At 41.1% G+C, this 27,119-nt stretch overlaps 1 protein-coding gene across 2 annotated transcripts; it reads right to left on the bottom strand.

The window, feature by feature from the left end:
• Nucleotides 1-1,202: 1,202 nt before the first annotated feature.
• Nucleotides 1,203-25,417, bottom strand: anxa6 (annexin A6). Of its 2 annotated transcripts, none has more exons than XM_037675936.1 (25): nucleotides 25,317-25,417; nucleotides 24,242-24,291; nucleotides 19,393-19,477; nucleotides 17,401-17,495; nucleotides 17,171-17,284; nucleotides 17,003-17,093; nucleotides 16,856-16,935; nucleotides 15,270-15,326; nucleotides 14,806-14,899; nucleotides 14,428-14,523; nucleotides 14,276-14,334; nucleotides 14,040-14,162; nucleotides 13,906-13,964; nucleotides 13,682-13,760; nucleotides 13,028-13,109; nucleotides 10,624-10,718; nucleotides 10,333-10,446; nucleotides 7,926-8,016; nucleotides 7,760-7,839; nucleotides 7,505-7,558; nucleotides 7,316-7,409; nucleotides 7,127-7,222; nucleotides 5,167-5,225; nucleotides 4,888-5,025; nucleotides 1,203-1,571 (listed from the first exon to the last, which is right to left on the bottom strand). In XM_037675936.1, exons 2-25 carry the CDS (start codon nucleotides 24,242-24,244, stop codon nucleotides 1,512-1,514), a joined length of 1,998 nt encoding a protein of 665 aa, XP_037531864.1. In that variant the 5' UTR covers nucleotides 24,245-24,291; nucleotides 25,317-25,417; the 3' UTR covers nucleotides 1,203-1,511. The 2 variants fall into 2 exon arrangements, with proteins under 2 accessions (XP_037531864.1, XP_037531865.1); XM_037675937.1 differs by having other exon boundaries at nucleotides 4,903-5,025.
• Between the last annotated feature and the right edge of the window lie 1,702 nt (nucleotides 25,418-27,119).

Below are 27,119 nucleotides of genomic sequence, written 5' to 3'. Positions count from 1 at the left end.
AGAACCTGGTGTGTTTCCAACTGCGTGGCCTCCCTTCACAAAAAGACAAGCTGCGTGCATTTTATACACATTTTTGGAATAGTTGCTTTCAGCTCCTTGTTGCTCACATGGATGCACGTTGATACTGAATAATCGGAAAGTGCTGCAAGGAAGGGGTCAGGAAAGTATTCAGCAATGGAGGCCTGTTGTAAGCTTTTATACGGGCATATAAAAATGAAAGTTAAACTGCAGCATAGTGTGCAAACTCACAACCTGTTGATAAAAGCTAAACGGCTAAAGCGACACACATAACTTCCTGTGAGGACAAAACAGCTTTGACAAAATGTCTACAATCTCATTCGTATTGAAAAGCTGAGCGTTGCCACACCTAAAGGAAAAAACTCAGCTAAAACTTCCCCTGCAATCAAGAACAGTGTGCATATTGATATATTGACAGTGCTGTTGAAGTTATCTCGTAATCTCTTGTAATTATCATCAAATGGAGCCATTTGAGCCTGGGTGTGCCATTAAAAGCAAAGTGACTGCTGCAGACTATTTGTTGTCTTGGATTCTGGCGTGCTGCGGGGGATTTCCTCACCACATATGTCTATTTCTTTCTCTTCGCTTCTTTCCTCTTTTAACTCAGAATGGCCTGACGACAGCTGCGCTCACACAAACGACTGAGTGAGCCGCCAGCAAGAGCTCAGACAACCGTGATGCACTCCCCTCCAACATTAAGTGTCCGAGTGCAAATGCAGCGTGTGGAAAACGACATGACAATGTTGCGTCGGGTGTTTCATGTTGGCGTGGCTGCGCTTAGATTCTGCACCTGTCCAAACCAAAAGATATGAGCTTCATTTATGCATTTATTAGCAGTTTTTTTTTTAAATTAGAGATCTGACATTTGTGTTCAACTGCTTTTACTGTAGCAGAAGCAATAACTTGAGGGTTTATTTGAGTTTGTGAGGCCTTGAGCTGGACTGGGATTTTCCTGGTGTTCAATGTAGTTCCCATTTTGTTCAGCCTCGTCTTATTGCTCATGTCAACGCAGTTAATCATTGAAATGCCCTGCCAGTCTGAAAGTAGTGCACATAAAGTAAAAAAAAATAGAATTAAAATACCTGAGAGCGAACACTGAGTTTATTTTACCTTTGTTATAACACATCATTTCATAGAAGAACAAAAAGGCAGTATTATTTTAATTATAATTATTTTATTTGGGTATATTTTAATATCACAATAGGCCTACTCTCTGGGCGGGTGATGATGTAAAGGCACTGCTTTAACACCTGCTAATGTACATGTGAAGCATATTTCTGTGCTACGAGAAAAACTTCATTTTACATGTGACACGGTAAAAAAGACACGCATCCTATCGCCAGACAGGGAAAGTAAATCTGAAAGCAGAAAGCTGGCTCATGGTGCTGAGAGGTCATCATACAGGGGGTCGCTTCATTTGGCTGGGGGGGTTGAACCACACCTGCTTTGACTCCGTGAGCGGGCTTGATTTTGTGGTCACTGAAGCCAGAGGTTTAATCTTCCCCTCCGCAGAGAATCAGCAGGGTTTTACGGTAGTCTCCTGAGGTGTCGCTCTGGAAATGAATGGAAAACACACAACAGGAGTTTGAATTCATGGAAACTACAGCTCACATCTGCTGACATCTGACCTTCAGGGTTGACCTTGCCTTGACACAATAGAACAACTGCAAAGTAAATTAATTAAAATAAAATGAGGAAAAACTGAGTGGTCAAAAGTGGAATTACCCATTTTATCACCTGACACACAGATTAGGATTTTCACTTCTTTGTGTTGATAAAGGGCAGCACGGTGGTGCAACTGGTAGAGCTGCTGCCTCTCAGCGAGCAGGTCCTTGGTTCAAACCCCGGTCCAGGGGCCTTTCTGAGTGGAGTTTGCATGTTCTCTCCGTGCATGCGTGGGTTTTCTCCGGGTACTCCGGTTTCCTCCCACAGACCAAAAACATGTATGTTAGGCTGTTTGGTAACTCTAAATTGTCTCTAGGTGTGAGTGAATGGTCGTTTGTCTCATTTGTCTCTATGTGTCCCTGTGATGGACTTGCGACCCATCCAGGGTGTACCCCGCCCCTCACACAGTGATTGCTGGAAATGGGCACCAGCGACCCCCGTGACCCAAAATGGAATAAGCGGATAAAGATAATGGATGGATGGATAATAATAATAATAATAATAATAATAATAAATCATTATTATTATATTATTAGTATTATATTTTTACCTTCTTTCTTTAGCTTTACAGCTTATGACCATTAGTTAAAAACAGCTAACAAGCTAGCAACAATTAGCTTTCTTTAGGCTAATGCTTATTAGCTTAAAAACAATTAGCAGCTCAACAGCCTTTGGGTTTCTTTAAACTTTTAGCCCCTAGCTAATGAGCTAATCACAGTTAGCCCCTAAAGATAGATACGTATGTATATATGTATTTATATATTTATGTCTATAACCTTATCGGCAGGGCTTAATTTGTAAACCAATCAGTGCCGGAACGCAAATAGTGGGTGGGGTAGGGGGGGGTCTTGGGTGGGAGTGAATAAAGTTGATGCAATTTCCTGCATTTTTGGTGTATTTTAATGGGTTGTTAAACATCTACGTTTACCTACAATTGTCCTTTTTTTATGGATAGATGCAGAAATGCTTTTTGAAGAGGCAGCTTGTATGTGATATTGAGAAGCTTCAAGCATGTATGTGGCTGTTGTGTTTAAAATTAGTGTTTATGTAATTATTTTACATATCCAAAACAAGTTTATTTCATTCAAGGCAGTCATATTTGTTCGTGCCATAACTTTATTATCTGTACGCCTGAGAGTTACCAGATCCAAACAGACATAGGAATGCAACCTGTCAAAATAAGAGAGTTCCCTGATCCTGTTCTGGCAGGATCCGGTTCAAAGTAGGCAGATAGCTTTCTTTCAGCTAATAGTTGTTAGCCTCTGCATTTCTCATTTATTAGTTCTAATAACTGAATTTTGGGATATTATTTTTTAAAAGGCAAGTAAAAACTCTAAAACATAAAAGTGGAACTAGAATTGTTAGCTTAATAACAGCTGTTAGGTTAGTAGTTATTACAGGGCTATTCAACTGGCCCGCAGGTGACTTCAGTCCAGCCTGGGCAGGGGGGGGGGGGGGGGGGGGGGGGGTCTGGGTTTTGGATTTGGGTTTTGGGTTCTGTTTATTGCATTTATGATTCAATGCAATAAAACAAACACATTTAAAAGGTCACAGATCATTGTAATACTTGGTTTATTTACATAACGACTTTAATTGCTGGCTGCCGGGCCCCTGAGCTGCTGGCTTTCAGAGACTGTGGCCCCCTGAGCAGTTTAGTTGAATAGCACTGAGCTATTAGTTTAATAGCTATTTTAGCATCCATTAGTTTAAAGACAGCTAACTTAGCAGATATCTTTTTTAGCTAATAGCTGTTAGCCACTGTACTGCTCGCTGCTTTTAGCAAGCTGACCAGAATCACAAAAAGTGGCACTAAAACAGAAACAAAAAGCAAAAACAAGAAGTTAACACACTCAACTGGTATTAAACATAGGCTGCATATTTATGGCTTCAACACTTAGACCTAATTAGCGAACCCATAAGCTATTGAGCAGACAGTTTAGGCTTTTACTGTAATAAATTTAATGTAATAATTTCTTTGGGTCATGATGTTCTGCATCAGAGCTGCAGTAGCCTGTTCATGAAAGTGTTACAACTTCAAGCACAAGTTTCACGTTTATTTTACATTAATAGAACTGCTCTCGTTACAGTGTCCTGGGTGCGTTTTTTCTTATTATTCTTCTTTCGGCTGCTCCCTTTTTTCAGGGGTCGACACAGCGAACTAAGTCGCACGAAGACTTGGCAATTATTTCCTGGGTGCTTTTTAAATAAGCTAAACGCACAGTTGTGTATAAAACTCATTTAACCCATAATGTCATTTTGAAAAAAGTTCACATTAAATAAAGTTTAATAATATGTATTAATAAAATGTTACAAATCAGTGTTGTAACGATAGTTCAGCAGATTAAGAACAACTGCATTTTAATATATATCCACACTGGGATCTTGTTCTCACAGTTTTATAGACCATCTGTGTGCAACATGCTTCTGTCATCTTATTTTCAAATCTTGTGCAGTTCAACAAGTTCTGGATCAACTCCGGCTCCTCCATTTTTACATCAAACCCATTTCGGGTGTTGTCCCACTCTGAACCTCCACAAACAAGTGGAAACTGCTGGGAGGTGGATTCACACGTGAAACGAGAAAAAGGTTTACAGCAACATTTTTAAATGCATTCCTGTGCATCAGTTTAAATTTTAGGTTTGTACGATAAATATGCAAACTTGGAAATTGATATATTGTGCAAATCAGCGTCCTTTTATGCATTTAAAGCTACCTAAAATATTGTGCTCGTACAAAACTTTAAACGGTGAATGCACAAGACGTTTTTTCGACACAAACTTCAAACTAACCACCGTATTGCAACTTTCTTTCTTGCACAATTTAAAAACATTTCTGGCCAAGCAAATCCAGGACATTCTGCTCGCCGCTTTTTATCGGTGTCACGGTGATTTCATCTGTAAGGTATTATTGAGCTGTTTTTAGGAACTTCCTATCTCTGCAGCCGCCAGCCAATCACACGACAGATATAAAGAGGAAGTTGGGTTGGGGAAATTCCTAAACAGCTGTGCAGTAGCCACATGCCTGCAGTCCACCGCAGGAAGCTATAGATTAAAGCGCCCCACCACCTCACCACAGCAGCAGCTGAAAGATGTGCAAAAGCATGCTCACACAGAGCGAGACGAAGGCAGCGAGATGAAAAAAACAAACAAAAACATGTCAGATGAGAGTAAAAAGAAGAGTTATTAAGCAATTAATCAGACTTACAATCGCAGTCTCTACCTGGATGAATTCATGGAGGGAGGCGTCGTGCGTTTCCTTAAACTCTTTACGGATGTTGAAAAGATCGATTTCACTCCGGGTCACCATGATGCGGATCAGCGCCCTGTCGTCTGTACCGAGACCCTGCAGAGGAAATCAGAACTCACCCTGTTTGTTCTGGTTTGGTAAACAAGCTGCTGATATCTAAATATACTCGAGGCCATGGAGTTGGCTTCGTTTGGTTCTACGATGAAAAGCGGTAAGGTAAAATGCAAAAATCAGTACCTTCATAGCTTTATAGAGACGGTCTGCAAAATAAGACGGCTGGTTCTTCACGCTGCGAACTAAAAGAAAAAGACAGAAGGGCTGAGATGGAGTCACAAAAAATACAGTCCCAAAAAAATTAATTAATTAAAGCAAAATATAATGAAACATCGTCCGCTGCCTTGCAAATTTTAAATAATTTCTCATCTGCTAGTACCCCAACAGACAGATATTTTAGATATTGAGTTAAAACTTTGCTCAGAGTCTAAAACTAATAAAGACTTAGCATATTTTTTATGTTAGCTAAGGTTGACTAGCTGTGGTGGACATCTTGAATGGGGTCTAATCATAAAGTTTATTAGTTGCCAATGACAATCCAGTGATTAATTTCTGAGAGGTTTATTAAAATCCATCCAGCGGTTCATGAGGTATTTTGCTAACAGACCAACAGGATCAACTCCAACAACTACTGCCTCAGTTTTAAACAAATATGTCATGCACTCCGTTTGTATTAGAAGAATATGAAGGGTACGGCACTCTGCTACCCCCCACCCCACAAAAAAATTGTATTACATCCTTAACAATGACAGTTACATCCAGTTTCCTCACTCGCTCTCATGCAAGACAGACACATTTCTTCCCTCTCGCGTCCTCCTCCTGCGTTTTTGCTCTCTGTCGTGTATCAGAGCTTCTATTTACACATCTTTCGAAACGTAGCCTACTGTCACGGATCTGGTCAGCTGGACTTTCAACGTAATCGATAACATTTTTTCAACAAAGCGACAGGGTCCTGGAGAACCCTCATACCCCCTGAGATGCACACAGCAGGATACATCATGGATCTGATGTGCCTTTCCGTATTATCTCAGGAGGACGCCGAAGATATTAGAATCACGATAGCAGGGTTTCTGCTCTATGGCACCGGTGGATACCTATGTTATAGGCTATTAAAGAAGACTGCAGCAGCAGTTTCGGCCATGGCAAAGCTGCCGGCCCTGTCTGCAGGTTTGGTTTGTGCTTCGAGTACTCATAATCAGCTGATTTACGAACTAAATCGTAAGATGGAAGCGATTTGTGAGAATCGCAGGCCACTTGTGGCTTCTGGGACTCGCCAGCAATGTTTGTGGACGACCTTGGAGGGAGCTAATAAGCACGGACCAGTGGAATGCCCACAAATCTGGCCATTGTAGATTAAAAGTACCAGCAGGACTTAAGGCTGATGAAAAATAAGTCTGCCTGAAAAAAAATCAACAATTGCGGCTTAAATGACTCTGACTCCACCGTTTGGCCTCGAAGCAGGCCGACTTATCAAATTTCTCCTGGGATATGTGTAAATTAAGAGATCTCTGTCCATCGCAACCACCCCCCGACAACTTCTGTGACTGTTTATCAGAACTGTACCAACTGACCAACATCTTAAACGTCTTAACAGGACTATGGGCTATCTGGAAATGCTTCATAGACAAATCTCACCATCTTGTCGTCAAATGCGCATGTAATGTGATTATAAATGTGCTTGCTGGTAGAGTTTTTTTATGTCTTAAATTGTGTCCTGATAAGGACAAGGTGTGTAATACCACTATCCTCTCCTCATGGCCTTTTCTTATCTAAAAGAACAAACTGTTAGGAGCAGCAGCAACGTGCACTCCATCCATCTTTCGGACGACTGTACGAACATAATCTCACTGTATTTTGGTGCAATGATAATAAAACTTATTCTGATTCTGATTTTAGTGTGTGCTGTGGCTGATTAGCTGTGGCGGAAATCTTAAATGGGGTAGACTCCAAACATTTATCGGTTGTAGATGTTCATCCAGTGCTTATGTCCTGACAGTTTCGTTAAAAAATTGTTTCCTGGTTCATGAGATATTTTGTTAACAGACAGACAAACTGATATAGGCACACACAGATATAAACAGTTATTTTCTCACGGCTTTCATGACGGTGAGATATTATTAAGGACAAGCTCAAAAGGATTTACCTATTGCATAAAAGGCATTTTTCACGTCTCCCGACATGTGCTTCTTGATAATCTGTTCAATGTCCTTGTTGGAGCATCTGACGAACTCCTGGAACACTGCGTGAGGAGACAGCTTGTGATTGGTCAGACATGTTTTTGAAGATGACTGAATTTATAAACAGCTGATCGTCGTTCAGCTTTGATCCTCACCTTTCCTGAGATGGGGGAAGCTCCTGGTGCACAGAATACTCATAAACTTCATCTCCATGTCGTCAGAGTCTGCGTTGCACGCGTCCGCCAGTTCCTGTTTAAGGTTAGGAATCGACGACGGGAACAAGTGTTTAATGCAATTGCTCCATTATGCAAAATTTGAACAATTTGCACTGGATTAGGCATCACCTGAGCATCTTCGCAGGCTCTTTCCACATCTGCAGGGCCCTCCTCTCTGGCACCCTGAGAAAAGAAAGGGAAAATATCAGTTTAGTCATCCCCAAACTTCCATTAAAAAGTACTTCAGGATTTTCTGAAAGAAACAACATGGAGGTGAATAAGCAGCCCTTTGTGTGTGTTAGAGTGCTGCAGCTGAAAGCACAAATCAGACAGCGAGTGGGCGTGGAAAGGACACACAGTCAGAGTTCTCACGACAAAGGTTACCTGCACGAGGGAAACCAGGATGCGGCAGAAGTGGCCCGATGTGTCTGACTGCAGAGCTTCCTCCAGAGTCTTCTTATAGGCTGTGAGGGACAACACGGTGGAACGTGCTTTTACTGAAACAAGACGAACACCTTTAAAACCCGTACTGTTTGGAATCTAAACTCACCGTCCTGATAGGCTGCGTTCACGGCTTGGATCTGCTCGTTGCTCCTGGAAACCAGGATCTCAATCAGAGCGTGCTCATCTGTCCCTGCACCCTGTTGAAGCCAAAGGTTTTACAATCAGAAGACACTGACAACATGTGACAGAGTCCTGAAACACTATAAACTATATACTTGCTGTTTTAGTGAATAAATCGATGTTGAACCTTAAAATATAAGCACTAACTTAGACTGTTTGTTTTTTTCCAATTCTAAATAAAGACCTGGCAATTCTTGAAAGAATGCATACTGACTGCCATTTTCATACCAGTTTTACACTAATAATTTTATGTTAAGACTTGCATGGTGGTACAATGGTTAGAGCTGTTGTCTCTCTGTGAAAAGGTTGCAGGATCGCCTCCTGGCCTGGAGCCTTTCTGGATGGAGTTTGCATGTTCTCCTTGTGCACATACAACATGCTCCAGGTGGATGAGACATCCATCCATCCATCCATCCATCATTTTTACCTGCTTCTTCCTTTTTGGGTCATGGGGGTCACTGGTGCCCATGTCCAACAGTCACTGGGCAAGAGGTGGAGGACACCCTGGACAGGTCTGCAGTCCATCACAGAGACACATAGAGACAAACGAGACAAACAACCATTCACTCTCTCACTCACACCTAGGGACAATTTAGAGTTACCAATCAGCCTAACATGCATGTTTTTAGTCTGTGAGAGGAAACCGGAGTACCCGGAAAAAAAACACGCAGCACAGAGAGAACATGCAAACTCCGCCCAGAAAGGTCCAGAGCCGGGATTTGAACCAGTGACCTTCTCGCTGAGAGGCAACAGCTCTACCGACTGAGCCTCCGTGCTGCTCATGTGAAATGAAACGCATTGCTTATTTTCTTGTCAGGCGTTATTTTGATTGAAAACTAAACTCTGCAGGACATTTGTGTTTAAAGTTCATCACCGGTGCACCCGTGGGTCAGATGTAGGTCTCATCATCACCTGCTGAGTTACGCTCAACATTAAAGAACTCGGACAAACCACAAAATTACAACATACATTGTGCGGCTTTAAGTTGAATGTCATGGAAACTACCACATAGAGGAAACACAACTACAAACAATGAATTCCTGCTGAAACTGAGAAATGACTGCCTGACTGCATGAAGTGGAAACACCGTGCAGCGGACATAGCACAAGTAATTCATTAAGACCTGAAAACTGGTACCAAACACACAAAAATTAGAATTATTTTGACTATAAAAATAAAAACATTAGTGAAATTAGTCTAATTTATGCATTTGTGGTGCTACTCATGGATGACTGTGTGAATGCTGATTCAGGATTCACATTATTGTTTTCCTGGTTTTATATTTTGTCACATTTTTTGAAACCTGCATACTTTGTGCTATTTTAGCCACTTATATTAACAACATTCTGCTCAATCAAGAGATGTCTGCTAAAACTTTAAGATTTTACAGTTGCTATGCTTTTCAAAATATTTATTTTTATAATTTGCATATGTTTTCACTATAATCATGCAATGAGATCACTTCACCTTCTTTAGGAACATTGTTCTTTTTGCAGACTTGTGTTTCCTCATCTTTAAAATGTTCAAAGTCCAGAATGACTCTGCTGTTCTGCACCAGGAAGTGCAAACATTACTAAACACATTATGTATAAATCTATTTCATTATTGGATGCTTGCTGGGTGCTCTGTTGAGGCTTCACCTGCATCTTTCATGCTTTATCCAGGCTTGGAAGACAAATAAAGATCTATGGTTATGCTCTTTAAGAATGTTACATTCAGCTTTTTGTGTGTGTAGAAAGCCATCAAAGAACAGACCAAAAGTCAAGGTTTTAGTTTTTGTAATAAGCTCATTTTAAATTGAGATTAAAAAAAAACTTTTTTTTTCTTTAGCCATGTTTTTTATTTGCTGTAAAGCCTGCCCTTCCTACAGTTTGACAATAAAACACGTCATAACTATAAAATATTCTGTAAGTTATTGAATCAAAGACAGCCTGAAAATGTGTTTAGGCTGATGGATCATTAGTAGTCCAAACAAACGTTCATCAATCGTCATCAAAACAGATTATAATATATATATATATATATATATATATATATATATATATATATATATTTATATATATTATATTCCTGAAGGGAATGCATGGTGCTTCATGCCAGTTTCAGAGTAAGAACATCTTGTGAGGAGAAATAATGAATTACAGTATACAGAATCACAAGAAATATCTTGCAAGATTTGTTAGCCCTTAAAGTCTGTGCTGTGAACGACTGTCAGCTACCACCACACCAAAGTTTTTGGTCAGTATCTGTAAAATTCACTGAGGCATCATGGTGTCATGTTTGTGTACAGGCTGAGGTCAATTACATGTTCAAACAAAACAAACCCATATTACCTCCATTGCCTTCCTCATCATTTTGGCATCAAACTCAGCTGGGGTCAACATGAGCCCAATAATCAGCCTCTCCAAGTTCCTGGACAGCTCAGACTTCAGGTCCTTCATCAGATCCTGGAGGGGGATCAGATCCAGCGAGGCGTCAGGAACTTGTTACAGGAAATACAATATATCTTACAGGAGTTGGAACTAAAGCTAGTAAATGTTTGGCTTGGCTTAAAAACTAAAGTTAAAGAAATAAATCCCAGCATGCTTTTGTAAATGTTACTTTGAAGCATTTGTTTCTCTCACCCTCCCCAGCTGCGACTTGAAGGCCTGTCGGATCTCCTGCCTCTGGGCGTTGCTTCTGTTTGCAACGATTTCAATGATGGCATCTTCATCTGTTCCTGTGGTCAAGAAAACAGGCAAAAACACGAGTCACGAAAAACCGAGCATTCCTTGAAGCATTACATATTTCTGAGATTTAGACTAACATCATTGTATGTTGAGAAACGACGGCGTGCTACAAGTTTTTTTGTCAAACCTTGAATAAAATGCTAAGTCAAGGACAAAGGTTTCTTATTTGTCATTTGCACCTCATGTGGTACATGTGGTGGAATGAAACTGTGTACATAGGGTCCCAGTAACATCCAACAAAAGTATAAAATGTAAAAGAAAAACAGTAATAAGATCTAAGATGTGAACTGCGAAAAACATTAAGCTAAATATACACTAAGTACTAATAGTACAAAAACAATACGCTGAACAGCAGCACGAACATGAGTCTGTGTGAGCAGATGAACACGCATGAACACAGCAACATTGAAACAGATCAGCAGCAACATGATGTGATTTTTCACAGTGATTATCTTGGTTAGATATTCATGAGTCCGGGGCAAAAAGTGTGTGTGCTGGGTGAGTGGGGTCCTTCATGATGCAGGTGGCCCTCTTCCTGCATCTGGAGGTGTAAATGTCTGTGATGGTGGGGAGGCTGATTCCGACAGACTTCTGTGCAGCCTTCACCACTCTCTGCAAAGCTTTTCTTTCTGCAGCTGTGCAGCCTCCATGCCATACGTTGATGCTGGAGCACAGGATGCTCTCCACTGCACACCTGTAGAAGGAGGTGAGGACTGAGCTTCCCAGACCAACTTCTCAGCCGTCTGAGGAAGTAGAGTCTCTGATGAGCTTTCTTGATCAGGCTGGTAGTGTTGTTGCTCCAGCTGAGGTTGTCATTCAGGTGCACACCCAAATACTTGTACTGTAGCTGGAGCCCACTTCCACTGCAGATCCTCTTATGTTCAGGGGGGTGTAGGTGTGTTTGTTCCTTTTGAAGTCCACAACCATCTCCTTCATCTTCTTCACAATGATGTGAAGGTCATTCTCTTTGCACCAGCTCTCCAGGTGTTCCACCTCTTGCCTGTAGCTGGACTCATCATTGTCTGTGATGCAGCCAACCACCGCTGTATCATCTGCAAACTTTACAATGTGACAGCCTGGATGGGTAGCTGCACAATCATACGTGAGCAGAGTAAACAGAAGGGGGCTCAACACACATCCCTGAGGGGAGTCAGTGCTGAGGGTTATGGTGGAGGAGGAGAAGTTGTGGATCCTCACTAACTGTGGTCTGTTTGTTAAGAAGTCTAGTACCCACTTGCAAATGGAGGGGCTTAGTCCTAGTGTGGATAGTTTGTCCATCAGGGTTTGGGGGATCATGGTGTTGAAGGCGGATGTGAAGTTCACAAAGAGCATACGGACGTAAGAGTTTTTCTGCTCCAGGTGGATGAGAGCAGTGTGGACCACAGACGAGATGGCATCCTCTGTTGATTGGTTCTCACGGTATGCATACTGATCAGGGTCCTCGTTGATGTTGATGGTTGTTTGGATGTGGATCATGACCAGTTTTTTTAAGAATTTAGACCAGTCATTGTAGAGCTTTTTGGGACTGGGATGATGGTGGGTCTTCAGGCAGGTGGGAACTGTTGCCAGGGTGAGTGCGGAGTTAAAGATTTTGGCCAGCACCTCGCTATGAGTGCTATCTCAGGTAACGTGGCACGATGTCACACTCAGAGTATGACTCCCACCTACTATCACATGAAATTTAACCTCAATATCTGCAACATTGACTTATGTTATGGGCATTTTGCATTGGTTTAAACTGGTTACCTGTGGCAACCATCTTAAATGTGGTTGGTGTCAAAAGTAACTCAGTTGTAGACGTATATCCAATGACTACTTTCTGAAAGTTTCATTAAAACCAATCTAGTGGTAAATTAGGTATTTTGCTAACAGACAAACAAGGTTGACTTCGATGGTTGATGCTAAAGTTTTGGGCAACAATTTTGGAAAATGAATAGTATTTGACGTACTGTATGTGTTGTGACTGAGTCTCAGCTACAACCACACCCAATTTTAATGCAGTGTCTATAAAACTGAATTACTCAAAGCAAAATTTGTCATTTTTAAGGTCAGCTGGCTGTGGCGGCCATGTTACATTACATTACCTTAAAATCCATCTAGTGGTTCATGAGATGCTAACAGACGGAGCTGAGCATGAATAGTTTAATAGTGTAAGTTGTACTAAACTGTTTCCCATGGTTCATGAGCAAACACACAAACAGGTACAAACAAAAACATCTGTCGTTGCCTTTCAGTGGCAAAAATATATTTGTAACTGTGCACAGGATGTGTTGGGCTTTAAGTTTCAAAAGTTGCCTACCAAACCCCTTCATAGCTTTTCTTAGAGCTTGTGCGTCGGCTGCAGGGTCAAAACCAGAAGCAGGACGAACTGTGGGCCTGAACTGAGGGAGTGGAAATAATCCAATCAGGAGAATGATCAATAACACACACACACACACAAAGATAACAGACAAAGATTCTTGGCACACACATCAGGTTTGTTAGAACAAACATGCAAAACAGCCACATTCACGGTTTGTTGTCCAAAGATTATTGACCAGATTACAGCTGAAGCAGCACTCTGAGCGTTATGAGAATATTCTTGTGACCTTTGAGAGCAGGTGCCCTCATGAAGGCAGAATTCACCAAACAACGAAAAAACGTTGGCACGCTGAGAAACGACTCGGTCTCTACAAAGCGTTAGTGAGGCAGCCTTTTGTTTGCAACAATGCTGAGACCTTTCTGACATTCACCCTCCAAGTGGAGGATTACAAGAGAAACTATTTGTATTCCAGAGAACAGCGTTCTGATCGTATCCGGAGTTCAACAAAGCCATCCTCTGTGCAGAACACGGCTTCAGCGCAAGCTTGCAGCAGCACAGCCGTTGCGAGGCCAGCAGGCGCTCGAGATTCCAGTTATTGTCAAGCCAAACATGCAAGGACACATCTAAAGTGGGAGCTGATGGGAGGCAAACCTGAACTTTGGTCATGGCACTTAACTCCCACATCTTGTAGGCTATCTGAGCCGCTTCAGGGAAGAACTCTCCAGCTAAGCTGCAACGATCAGTTTGACACAACAAAGCAAACTCAGCAAAGTCAAGCTGGAGATCTTCGACCTCAGAAAACATCTACTGCTGAGTCGGTCCTCTGTCGCCCCCTACTGGTTACTGCTGTCTCCTGCAGCCCGGCTGTAACTTACTCATCGTCTCCTCCGCACAGATGGAGCAGAGTCCTCTTATAATCTCCTGATGTGTCATCCTGAGCCACACAGTGAGGCAAACATTAGCGGAGCACGGAATTTTTTTTAAACTTGTGTTTAAAACGCTTTCAGACCTTGATCATGTTGTAGAGCGACTTCTCGTACAGGAGACGGAAGCACTCTCGGATGTCCAACATGTCGATTTCAGAGCGAGAAATCATGATCCGGATCAGAGTGTTGTCAGCTGTGCCAAGACCCTAACAATCCAACGAAAAACAAATCTTTGAAGACAAAGCAATGCTCTCGTTGAAAGCAGATTAAAATCCGTGGCAGCGGTTCTGCGGACACCGTGGGAACAGGTCGTGTTTACCTTCATGGACTTGTAGAGGCGCTTGGCAAAGAACATGGGAACGCTCCTGATGCAATGCACTGTAGGAAAACACCAGAAACAAGTCCTGGGTCAAATCAAGAACTCAGATGTTTCTGTGTGGAAAGGAAGCGACATGTTTGAGATTCTCTTACCTACAGCCAGCATCAGCCTCTCAAAGTCTCCAGACAGCTCACTCTTTATGCTGTCCTCGATGGACACCTCCGCAATCTTCTCATATTCATCAAATACTAAGCAAACAAACAGATAAAAGAGATATTATGTAGCAAAGCACATCATCTCAGCTAGAATACTGACAGGGTTTTGAGACTGTTTAATGCTCCGAGGTGTAGACTTCCAAACAAAAAAAGGACAATTTCCTGTTTTAATGCAGCTTTGTAAGACTGTTGTTCTCTGCCATCTGGTACTGACAGTACTGATGTTGTTCAAGTTCCTTTGCCGTCAGAAAGACCTGAGGTCGCAGCGTTAGTGTCATAAACAACTCTGTCATGTTATTTGGTCTGTGAGCTCACCCATACGGAGGTGCGTCACGCTGCGGTTTCCCAGGATCAAGATGAATTTGGCCTCGTCCGTCCCCCACTGTTCCTCCCCTGCTGCATACAGGGCCTACACAAAGATAAAACTTAACATTTAGCAGGAAATAATGAAAAACAACACACAATTACATACAGCCAAGTTCAAGTTTAGTATTTTTGATCAAACTTTTTTTTTTTTGCTGTAAAAACAGTTTTGTGCCATCTCTGAGCCACTACTTGTTCCTGCACGTTTTTAGAGTCAAGTATAGAACCTGACCTCAACTGAGACTAAGAATGTTTTTAAAACTTTTTTCTCTTATTTCAGTACTGTTAGCAAAGTGCCCTACGGTAAAGCATCTCTTTATACCTTAATAAAGTCACAACAAACCTGCAATAATATAAAATACATGCTGAATGGAGGCAGCACACATGTTCAAGTGAATACAAAACAAAGTTCTCACTTGTGCGTCCTGCTGCACCAAGTCCGCATCGACCACCCCGGACTCATCTCTGGTCCCCTGGAACACCAAACCAACAAACCTCAGTTTTTAAAAACATGTTAAAGACTGCTTAGATCAGGGGTCTGCAACCTGCGGCTCTGGAGCCATATGCGGCTCTTTGGTCCCTCCACAGCGACTCTTTCGATCTTTGACTAAAATTAACATAAAACTGAATTTTATAGGATGTTATACCCACAACAACAATAAAAAGACTAGTTTTAGCAGTTTTCCTGTCATTTCCTTTGCAAATATGTGGATACAAGTACTAATAAACAGAGTAAATTATACTCACTTTAACTTTATGCTTTATTTTTTCAAAGTAGTATACTAAGTTTTATCCATCCATCCATCCATCTATATATTATCTTTACCCGCTTCTACCATTTTGGGTCACAGGGGTCGCCGGTGTCCATATCTAGCTATCACTGTGTGAGAGGTGGAGGACACCCTGGACAGGTCTCCAGTCCAACACAGGGACACATAGAGACAAACAACCATTCACTCTCTCACTCACCTAGGGACAATTTAGATCACATGTGTCAAACTCAAGGCCCGGGGGTCAAATGTGGCCCTAGTTGACATCTTATCTGGCCCCCAAGATGACGTGTGAAATGTAAAATACTTATATCTATTGAATTTTTTCCGTAATCTTTGATTATGATGTCAAAAGCACAACAGAGAACATCAAATGAGACCAATCAAACTCTTGTTGAGGAACCTGTGACCAAGAAAAGATGCTGGATATCTGATTTGAGTTAATGTAGTTTTTGAAATTGGTCCTTAGCTTGAAAAATGTTTTAATTTTGCCCCCCTTTTGTTAATGAGTTTGACACCCCTGATTTAGAGTTACTAATCAGCCTAACATGCATGTTTTTGGTCTGTGGGAGGAAACCATAGTACTCGGAGAAAACCCACGCATGCAAGGAGAGAACATGCAAACTCCACCCAGAAAGGTCCCTGGACTGGGATTTGAACCAGGGTAACCTGCTCACTGAGAGGCAGCAGCTCTACCTGTGGCGCCACCGTGCTGCCTGATACTCAATTTCTCCACAATAAAAAAATCACATATGTCTGCACAGTTCTTTTTGTTTTTAAAGTTTTTTATTTACACGAATCCAGTTTTCTGTGATGAACTTGTGATCTGTCCAGGGTGCCCCCACCTCTCACACAGTGACTGCTGGATATGGGCACCAGTGACCCTCGTGACCCGAAAAGGAAGAAGTGGGTAAAGATAATGGATGGATGGATAGAATCCAGTCTTTTCTTTTGTCTCAAAATGTAAAAATATCAATAAATGTTAACAATCATTGGATGTTTTTATGTTTTTCCACACCTACTGGCCAGAAAAGCTCCCTTCAACAAACTTAAAGTGGTCCATGGGCCACCAGTTGATAATGACAATTCTAGCAGGTTTTGCGGCTCTGGACGTATTTAATTTAATCAACGAAGGGGCAGAAATGGCTCTTTTGATCGCAAAGGTTGCAGACCCCTGGTTTAGATGAACAGATGTGTCGCTGATGAGAACTTCAGCTCCTCTGTGAACTGACCTGAAGCAGAACAATGAGCATCTTCTTAAAGTGACCTGAGGTGTCCGCTGTAATATCGTCCTCTATGTCCCTGTCGTAGGCTGGACACACACACATCAACGTAAACACACCTGTGCACTGAATAAGGTGTTCCTTCACATGCCTTACCATCCTTGTAAGCTGCAACCATGTCGTGGATCTGTTGGTTGTTTCTAGATGCCAGGATCTCAATCAGACATCTCTCATTTGTTCCCATTCCCTTGAAATATAACAAAAAAACACAACGTTAAATTTGAAGCACTTGCTGCTTTTCATGAAACTGACTGCAGGTTTTACTTTGACTGCATCGTGGATCTCCTTGGCATCGTGGTAAGCCGGGGTTCTCATCAGGCTCACGATGAGACGCTCAAATTTCCCCGTGAGCTCATATTTCAGATCTTCAATCAGATCCTGATAAAACATTTAAATTTAGGGGGGAAAAGCAAAAAAAAAACATCTATAGTTAAATCAAAGTTACAGTTTATTCAAACTCTGTCTGTGATGTTAAACATGAAATATGGACGCACCTGTCCAAAACTGCATTTGTAAGCTGAAATGACTTCCTGCCTCTGAGCGTTGCTTCGAGAGGTGATCAGGTCCAGGATGGTTTCTTTGTCGCTGCCTGAGGAAAGAGACATGTTTTGCTCACCAAGCAAACACTAATAAGTGGTAGTCGATATCCCCAATAACTGAGGTAGAGCAGAGGGAGCAATTTTATCCAACATCTGGTGCAACGGTGAAGTCAGGGGTTTGGACAATGGTGTCCTTGGCCACTACAGATGAATCTTCAGCCACCCCACTCATTTGAAGAAACAAATACTTTTAAGCAATATAAAAACTAGAAAGCATAGTTTCATCAAATGATAGGGGTAGTCAGTTTCATATATACATGTATGTGGTAGCAGCCAGTGGTGCGGCACGGTTCAGCTATTCCACTAATCTGCAATTAGCAGAAACAACTTTCCAATTGGCGGTTGTGCGCTTTTACTAACTTTGAAAACATTTGGTGGAATTAGGTAAATTCTGCTAAATTAGGAAAATGTGAATTAAATTTGAATTAGATTCAGTAAATTAAAGTCTGCTAATTTATTCAACAATTTCCTGTGGGATCAATAACGTTATATCTTATCTTATTTAAAAGACAGTCCTCAGTAAAAAGCTAGAAGGATGAATTTCATGGAGCTATGCTACGCTATGTAAAGCTGAACACATCTACATGCCAACCAGTGATGTCACCAACCATGTAGTGCTTTTTCCTACTCATATCTACTACAAGCAGTCTCTGACTCATGGTGTCAGTTTACAGCCAATAACAGACTTTAACATGAATGCCAAACCAGAACAGGAAAATAACATGAAAAACCCATTTTCACACTCAGAAACATTGTAAACAGCCAGAAACATTGTAAACAGGCAGAAACATTGCACACATTATTCCTACCAAACATGCTTGCAATGCTCACACTGTCTCTGGGACGTGACTCTCTCACACACATTTACTTTAGTAAAAACAAATTTATTACTGAGAGAATATTGATGATGATGCACAGCAACTTTGTAGTTAGTTTATAAAAATAGTTAACCACAAAGAGGATCACCAAAGTTAGTTAATTTGGTTTAGTAAATGACACAAGGGTGACGTCTGACACACATTGAATGCATCACTCTGCTTCAGCACAGCAGAGTTCTGCTCCGCCTCTTTGGTTTTGATGGACCGGATTAATTTCTGAAAACTCACCTCTGAATGGGATATGGATGCTTTACCTGTGATTTATGAACCATTTTGAGTTGTGTTCACTCAGAACATTGTCACATTACAGACAGTCTAGAGCAGGGGTCTGCACCCTTTACCATCAAAAGAGCCATTTCACTAAATTAAATGTGTCCAGAGCCACAATACCTGCTACAACTGGGATTCTCAACTGGTGGCCCACAGACCACTTTAAGATTATTGGAGGGCGCTTTTCTGGACAGTAGAGGTTATTTTATAAAACTAAGAATATCTAATAATTTTCAACATTTATTGATATTTGTACATTCTAAGACAAAATAAAAGACGAGATTCTTGTAAAGAAGGAAAAAAAATAATATAGTTTTTGCCCAGTTTCTAAAAACTAAAACAATGTGTGGTTCCAGAGCTGCAGATTGCAGACCCCTGATGTAGAGTGTCAGCAACCACAGTGTATAATAAAAGTTAGCACTTTAGCATTAGCTTCCGATAAATTTTTAAAATCTGTTTAGCATTTGGCGTTAGTGAATCTAACTTTTTGGTTAGCAGTGCCCACTACTGGTGGCAGCCATCTTGGATTTTGGTGTGGCAACTCAATTTTGAAAAGAGCCTTTCTTACACCTAGATGTACCCACACACAAAAATGGAAGTTAGTAGGCCTAATACATTTAAGTTTCAAATTACCAACTCAACATGCAAGGACGGGGGGGGAGTAAATTTCCAATTCCTCCTCTTTGCTCTGCGATAGAGAAAAATAAGACCGCGAGTCACCGAGAGGCGAGGAACTCACCGAGGCCTTTCATGGCGTTGTAAAGAGTCTCAGCATCAGCAGTTGGATCAAAGTCCGGAGCGTCTGATATTGTGCCTCTGAACTCCTGGAAGAAAAAACAAATCATGAAAAAACTTAAAAGTTTTGGTAACCAATGAAAAAGGAATAGTTAAAGCAGAAATAATAATTAAAAAAAGGACAATTTGAATAAATTTTAAATACAAAACACATTTTTATTTGTCTCTTATTATCTCAGAAGGTCATGATTATTTCCCATCCGATGTTTATCTGCTAAAAGCTGAGAGGAATCCAAACTGTGAGACCAAGTCAGTCCAAGCTGAGTGTTTGATGCTTGTTGTGTGTTGTAAAATGCACCATAATGTCCGACGTTCCATTTAGCCAGAGTCAAAGTCTCTACAATTAACAAATATGTAACATTAATCTGCTTATTCTTGTGCAAACACGACGAGCCAAAAACTGTCACTGGAAACCAGACACAGTTTAATTTGTTTTTTTAAATCGATACGATTATCCAACAGTTTAGTTTCAGCAACTAAGATTAAACATTAAAAACAGCTATCAGCTGCATTAATCTTTGGAAACATGCAAGTTATGGCTGGCATCTATGATTTTTAGTGTAAAGAAGGTTTGAAAGTGTCAATTATTTACAGTATAAAGTATAAAAACCCAAAACATAGCAGACAACTTTTAGAAACAATAGTTGGAGCAAACAGACACACTAAGTCTACAAGGTTCAAAGTTAAGATGAGATCAACGTATTCTTGACAACTCCACCCGCACAATTTACCCAAAATAAAGCAGTTCTCTGAAAAAAGAGGGCTTGGTGGTGCAGAGGTTAGAGAAGGTGGGCCTGTGATCGGAAGGTCGCTGGTTCAACTCCCTGGACTGACAACGCCAATATGTGGGTGGGAAAGGTGAAACACCCACACCCATCTCCACCCTCATTTGCCCCACTCTGGGCCCTTGAGCAAGGCCCTTAACCCACCATCTGCTCCCCCAGGCACCATAGATGTCAGCTCTCTGCTCCACACAGAGGCTGTGGTAGCTCAGTGGTCTGTGGTTGTGTCAGGAAGGACATCTGGTGTAAAAACAATCACCAAGTCTTCGTGCGAGTCAGTTTACTGTGGCGACCCCTGAAGAAGGGAGCAGCCGAAAGAAGAAGAAAAACGAATGATCTGAAAAACCGTTGGAGGCAAACACATTTTTAGATTTATTATGGTAACTACTCAAAAAAAACAGGCTCAGAGCTCTCATGGAGACCCCTTACTGGGGTTTTCAGTGTTTGCTCCTTTAAAACAATATTTCTGAAACTTTTTGGCTGCTGACCCAAAAAATAAAGGTGGCAAAGACAAATTATTGCTGCTTGAAGTATAAAAACAGAATTAATACAGCACCTAAACAAGAGCACAATGACACAGACAGCCACGGAAACTATTCTATTTGATCCGTAATTCTGGTCCCATTTTTTGTTACTTTTACAGCAAAATTATAACTTACTGGTAATAATGTTTTTAATATTTCAAGACCCCAACCTGATGTTTTACGACACAAGTCGATGTTAAAAGCCCAACTCTTACAGAGTTGATATAAACCTCTCAAACTTCATTTGAATGATTAAGAAGTTTACTTCTCTTCCTTCTGTGGAGTGAAGGCTGGGCTGTGTTAAATACTGATGGTCTACAGTGGCTGACGACTCGTGTCCGTCCCGACCCCAGCAGATTAAAGTGGCAGTGTGTGTGTGTGTGTGTGTGTGTGTGGTAGGGATCAGGTTGCACACAGACCACCTGTCTTTACAAACCTCAGCATACAGCAGCTCAAAAACAAGAGCAGACACCAGAGAGGACATAATATATAATGTACACGTCAGACTCTGCACTTAAATAACATAAATAACAAAAAAGACAATGAAAAATACAATAACCCATTTAAAAAAACAACATGTAATTAATTTAATTAGACATAAAATAAAACCATTCAAAAGATGTGAAAAAGTAAAAGTTGTGGACCAGCCTGGATCTCAGAATGGCTAAAAACAAATGGTTAGATCTGAGGGATCTGGAGGGCACATGAGGCTGCAGGAGGTCTTACAGGTATACCTGTCCATTCAGGCCTTGTAGGTCAACAAAAACCCTGAAATCGGTTCTAAAACAAGCAGGAAGCCAAAAAAAAAACTGAAGCCAGCAGTGTGGAAACATGTTCACACTGTTTGTTTGTGTAAAAAGCTGCAGCGTTCTGAATTAAGTGCAGTGTTGAGAGGCCGGCCTGGCTGACAACAACAGAGTTATTAAGGTGTAAAAACAGTGTGCGTTGCTCATTCAGTTATTAAAGGATCAGAAACAGTTCCACTTTAGATAAAATCCTTAATTTAGATAAGTACTGAGTTCATCTGAAAAGATTATGTTAAAAATTATAAATGCTGTGTGCCTTGGGAATCAGGACTCGGTCTAGAAATGACACTAAATATCTGTCCACATGAGCTCTAGTTGCAAAGGAGAAACTCAGAGGGGTTAGCTAATAGTTGTGCTCCATAACCAGACTGAGTGTAATCAGTAAAACAAGCCTATAATAAAGTATTTCTTTGCATCTTACACATTCACTATAGCAACATGTTCCATCATCTGATCAGATATAAACCTACAGAAATAAAAATCTTACTGCTGCAGCTATAACCACTTTCAGTGCACACAGCAGCCGTGCTGGATTTGAAGTTTGTTAGTGAAAAACTAACTTTCCAAGACAGAACAAGACAAAAACTAAGTATGAAACACCAAAAACATTTTAAATTCAATTTCAAATGGGCCAAATAGTTGAAAAACACACAGAACAAAACAATATGCAGCAAGCGAACTTGCTGGGTAATTTACAATATTTATTAGGAGGAACTACTTTGTGATGATTTTTTTATTTTTATTTTGATGCCCTAACCTGCCCAAATGGACCGGCTGCCCTTGCACAGAGCACTACTTCAAAAAAATCAGAACCATTACTTTCTTTGTGTTTCATTTACAGATTAAAAAAACCTTCATACTGTCAATAGATTAAAGTTGTTCAAACATACTTTTATTTAGGATAATCCAGCATGTGCCTTGGTCAGCTGTTTTTTGAGTTTGTTGCAGCTGCAGCTGTGGGGAATGTTGCAGCTTTAAGCAGCCAGAGTCTCTTCACCGCACGTGCACAGTGACCATCACTCTGCACGGCAGCTGGAGAGCAACAAGGCCACAAATACAACCCGAGCAACGAGCTGTGGACTAAACTGTATGTGTTCATCATGACTGCACTGAGATCACATTTAGATTTTAAAGAGAAATTGCATTTCCTGTGAAAATGCGGTTTGAATGCTTATTGCAGAAGAACTTGCTGAAAAACAGCTGAAATTAGCTTAAAAAAACATTCTGAAAAGTAACTGAAGAACAAGCCTAAATTAGAAGAAAACAGAAAGAACACATATTTGCTGAATTATGTTTAAAGAAGCAGAAATTATAACAAAAATTAGGAAATTAGCTAAAAAAACTGAAATTAGTGGAAAAAGCTGAAAAGTAGATGAAAAGGCAGAAAGAAGCCTAAACTCCCAGATGGAAGCAGAAAGAACTGAAATGAGAAAAAAAAAAGTGGAATTACCTGAAAAACCTAAAATTAGCATAAAAACAGCTAAATAGAAGCTGAAAGAGCAGAAAAAGCTGAAACTAGCAGAAAAAAACTGAAAGGAGCACAACAAGCTGAAATTAGCATAAAAAAGTTAATTAGGCTGAAAGTAGCAGAAATTACCATGAAAAACTTGGATTTATCTGAAAACAGCTGAAATTAGCTAAAAATGCTTAAAAGGTAGCTGAAAAGGTAGAACAAGCTTAAATTATAAGAAGAAAGCAGAAAGAATATGTTTGCCCAATTAGGCTGAAAGAAGCAGAAATTAGCACAAAAAGTGGAATTTATCTAGGGAAAAAAAAGCTAAAATTGGTATAAAAAACAGCTGAAAAGTTGCTTAAAAAGTTGAAATGATGCTAGAAGGAAGTGGAGAGAGCATATTTTTGCTGAATGAGGCTGAAAAAAATTTTATTATAGCAAAAAATATGGAATTGGTTGAAAAAGCTATAATTAGTATAAAACAGCTAAATAGTAGCTGAAATAACAGCAAAAGCTGAAAAGCATAAATGAGCTGAAAGGAGCATGACAAGCTGAAATTAGCAGTTATAAGAAGCACAAAAATGTTGTAGTAAGCAGAAAGAATCTGAAAGGAGCACAAAACTGCTAAAGCAACAGCTGAAATTAGCTGAAAGTAGCTGAATAAAGATTAAATTTTCACAAGCAAGCTGAAAGAAGCTAAAGCAAAACAAAATGTGAAAGGCGAAGTAATGGGTTGTAAACAGAGCTAAAGATTTGAAGGATGTAAAATGAGCTTCATTTATTTTCTATGAGAAAAAAAGTGTCAGAAAAGGCTAAATATTGCAAAAAGCTACATTTGCACCAATACCAAAAGTTATTGCACCCTTCTCCTGAACGAGCTGAACGTTTTGATATGACTTGTTGAAATAGCACAAAAATTGTGGAACGATAACGATGCCAAAAAACTGGTGTTCGCACTACTGTACTATTTGCTCCGTTCCCCATTAACTGAAGCCTGGTTACCTGTCCGTAAGCAAGTCCATGGACTGAAAACATCTCATCAGGTGTGTCTGCGTGCCAGCCCAGGTACAGGTGACACCCTACACTGCTGCTTTATGATATGGAGGGCTCAGACGGTGCCAGGTGACAGCAGATGACCCCGCATTCATCGACACACAAATTAAACAGACACTAGATCTGCTCGGATCACTCTTACACAACACAAGATAAGAAGGGTCCATCCACTTACCATGTTTGGATGTGGTTGTCAGCACTGCTCAGAAATCAATCGTTTCAGGCCTAAAGAGAGAAAGAGAGAGAGAGAAATGCTGACATAGAGGGTGCAGTGAAAAACCATCCCTGTGCTGCTGGAGGCAGACATTTTCTCTGAAATGTGCAGAAAATGATTCTGCAAAGACGCATCATGATGATCACCCTTCTCTGCTGAGTGAATTAAGTAACCGTGGGCTTCCTGTGGGAGAAACTCTTAATGCAATCAGGAACACAGTTTGCTCCAATTCCTCACATGACCCAAACGGTTCCCTGACAAATAGAAAGGACATTAAATAAATCTAACAAGGTTAAGTGAGGTCGTCTGGATGAATCTGTCCAGATGACCTCACTTAACCTTGTTAGATTTTTCTACCTGGATTATTGAGCATGCATCAGGAGGACATGAATGAAGCTGCAGGGTCACTGCTCCATAAACACCAACTCATAAAGCAGCCATTCATGCTCAGAGTTCACGCGCCTGCTCACTGACTTTATGAATAAAGAAAGTAAATTAAACATGAGTTAAGAAGCGGGTAAAAGATAATAGATGGATGGAGTTGATAAAAAATAAAAACGGAAAATGTTTACTTGTTTCTCACACATTAAAAGGACCCATGCTCTGCGTTTGCTTCAGACTGCAGTGAAGGTTTCCCAAAATAGCATGAGGAGTTTCACCTAATGTAAGAATCACAGTGTGTGTGTGTGTGTGTGTGGGGTGGGGGGGGGTGGGGGGAGGGGCTCCAAAGAGCCACACCCTGCTGTACCCCCCTGCAGAATAAACCTCACAGGCTTTAAATCTAACTATTTTTGTTGTTGCTGTTTTTCTAAATGAACTTCAGCCTCTGTCTATCTCGGCTGTCCCTCTTAGATCAACCTCCAGCTGTTCTCCAGAACAGCCCCTCTCTGTGGACCGAGCCTCGGACACCCCCCACAAATGAATCAGCAAACTTTTCTCTGTGAATATCCGAGGCATTGCCACATCTCTGTGTATCTCGCGATAAACCTGAAGAAATCAAACAGGAGCCAAAGCTCTAAACAACATATGGGCTTACCTTGTCTGCGTGAGAACAATCGGTGGTCCTGCTGCCTCTAGAGGAGCCGCTGCTCTGTCTGCCCCCGGTTCTCCTCCCCTCTTTGCGCGTCCTGTGACGCAGCGACTGCGGTGCTCTGCATCTCAGCGCGCGACAGGAGTGGGTGTGTGCTTGTGCGCGCGCGTGTGCGAGAGTGATATCCAAAAAGCAACTGTATTTCTATAAATAAATTACTTTAAAATAAGTCCCCACCTGGCTGAGTGGCAGGACAGTACGGTGCGCATTTGGATCATTTTTACGCATGTGGAGAGCGCAACGTCCGCAGCCTTCTGTGCGGCTTTCCTCGCTCTTTAAAGGAGTCAGAGTCGGTTTTGTAGTCGACGGGGACACGTGAGGCTTCAGTAAACCCCAAACAGAGTTTGTGAGCTGTGAGGTGTGATTTGAAGACAGCAGTAGCTCGCTGGCACCGATCCTGAAAACTCGTCTGCTCTATTTCTGTCGCGACAGGAGTTGATTCCAGTAAGTGAGGGAGAGACACGCAGGCATAGCTGAAGAGGAGGAGGAGGAGGGAGTGGGATACAATGTTGCTAAGAGCAAGTCAAAGTGTCTAAAATGTTTGGGGGTTTTTTAAAGAAAAAAAAAGATTTAGTTAGATTGGTGCAGCCAAAAGAGGCTCAAACTTTGATTAAAAACAGAAAAACAAAAACACTTTCATGTCTGACTCTTCTTGTAACCTGCATAATCCACGTGCTGTGTGTAACAATGTGTTGCAGGGAGGGTTTCAGTCTGAAAGGCCCCAACAATGTTTTTAGAGAACAGAAGAGATGATCAGGAGCAAGAGGTGTCTCCCAGGAAGAGCAAACTATCACAGGTCACTGCCCTGCAGAGCACAACGACTCACTGATAACGTCAGAGTTCAAACAATGGTCTGAATCCACATTTTTAAAGCTGTAGGTAAATGGACTGTAGCATCTTTCTATCTAACCAAGATACTCAAAGTGCTTTACAACACAGTCTGTGCTCTTATTTACCTCCACACACACATTCGTACAGCACTCTACTAGAGCTCTACAACGACTAATCAGTGCTTTAGATCAGGGGCTTCCAAACTTTTCCATGCCATGGCCCCCCCAAACAGCATTAACTTCTGGCTGAGGCCCCCCTCGTAAACCCACAAACAATGCTACAAAATATATAAAGAAACATCAACTTTTAGAATGTTTTAACTTTTATTTACTATATTCAGTTAATTATCACAGCTGCTGAGCATAAAAATGTTATTAACTAACATGTTTTAAACGTGTTATATTCACACTGAATAAAACAACTTTTCAACAAACTGTTGACCAGAAGAACAAAACAAAATAAACATAACCTCTCTCTCAAGCGTGTTTATCTAGAAATGACAGATACAGATTGCCCTAGGGTGCAATTTATTTTATTTATTTATTTTTTGTGGCTTTTTTAAAATATTTTTCTCTCCATCTTTCTGAGTCCCCACTAGCAGCCCCTGGCAGCCCCCAGGGGCTGCGGCCCCCACTTTGAACAAAACTGCCACATGCATACACCAATGGGACACACATCGGAGGCAATGAGGGGTTCAGTGTCTTGCCCAGGGACACTAGCATGTGACTGCTGGTGGAATAGAACCCCCAACTCTCCCATTGGAGCTCGACCACTCTAACCACTCACCACAGCTGTCCCTATGTGGCATATGGTGTAGATGTAAACGTTCACTGTTGGTCCAGATGAGATTATAACTTAGTCTAATCCTGTATTGTGCACCACATAGTTTAAAGACACTGAAAAAAGTGATCAATCATC

Source organism: Nematolebias whitei, chromosome 4, assembly GCF_014905685.2.
Source record: "Nematolebias whitei isolate Nwh7 chromosome 4, NemWhi1, whole genome shotgun sequence".
Classification (NCBI taxonomy): Eukaryota; Metazoa; Chordata; class Actinopteri; order Cyprinodontiformes; family Rivulidae; genus Nematolebias; species Nematolebias whitei.
The sequence above is the reverse complement of the archived record's forward strand: the minus strand, read 5'-3'. Positions and strand labels throughout refer to the sequence as shown.

Coding starts and splice junctions, on each gene's coding strand:
- anxa6 (XM_037675936.1), bottom strand. Junction 15,327..16,855: donor TGCTCATTGTTCTGCTTCAG/GTCAGTTCACAG, acceptor TTGGTGTTCCAG/GGGACCAGAGATGAGTCCGG. Junction 14,900..15,269: donor TGGTGCAGCAGGACGCACAA/GTGAGAACTTTG, acceptor ATCTTTGTGTAG/GCCCTGTATGCAGCAGGGGA.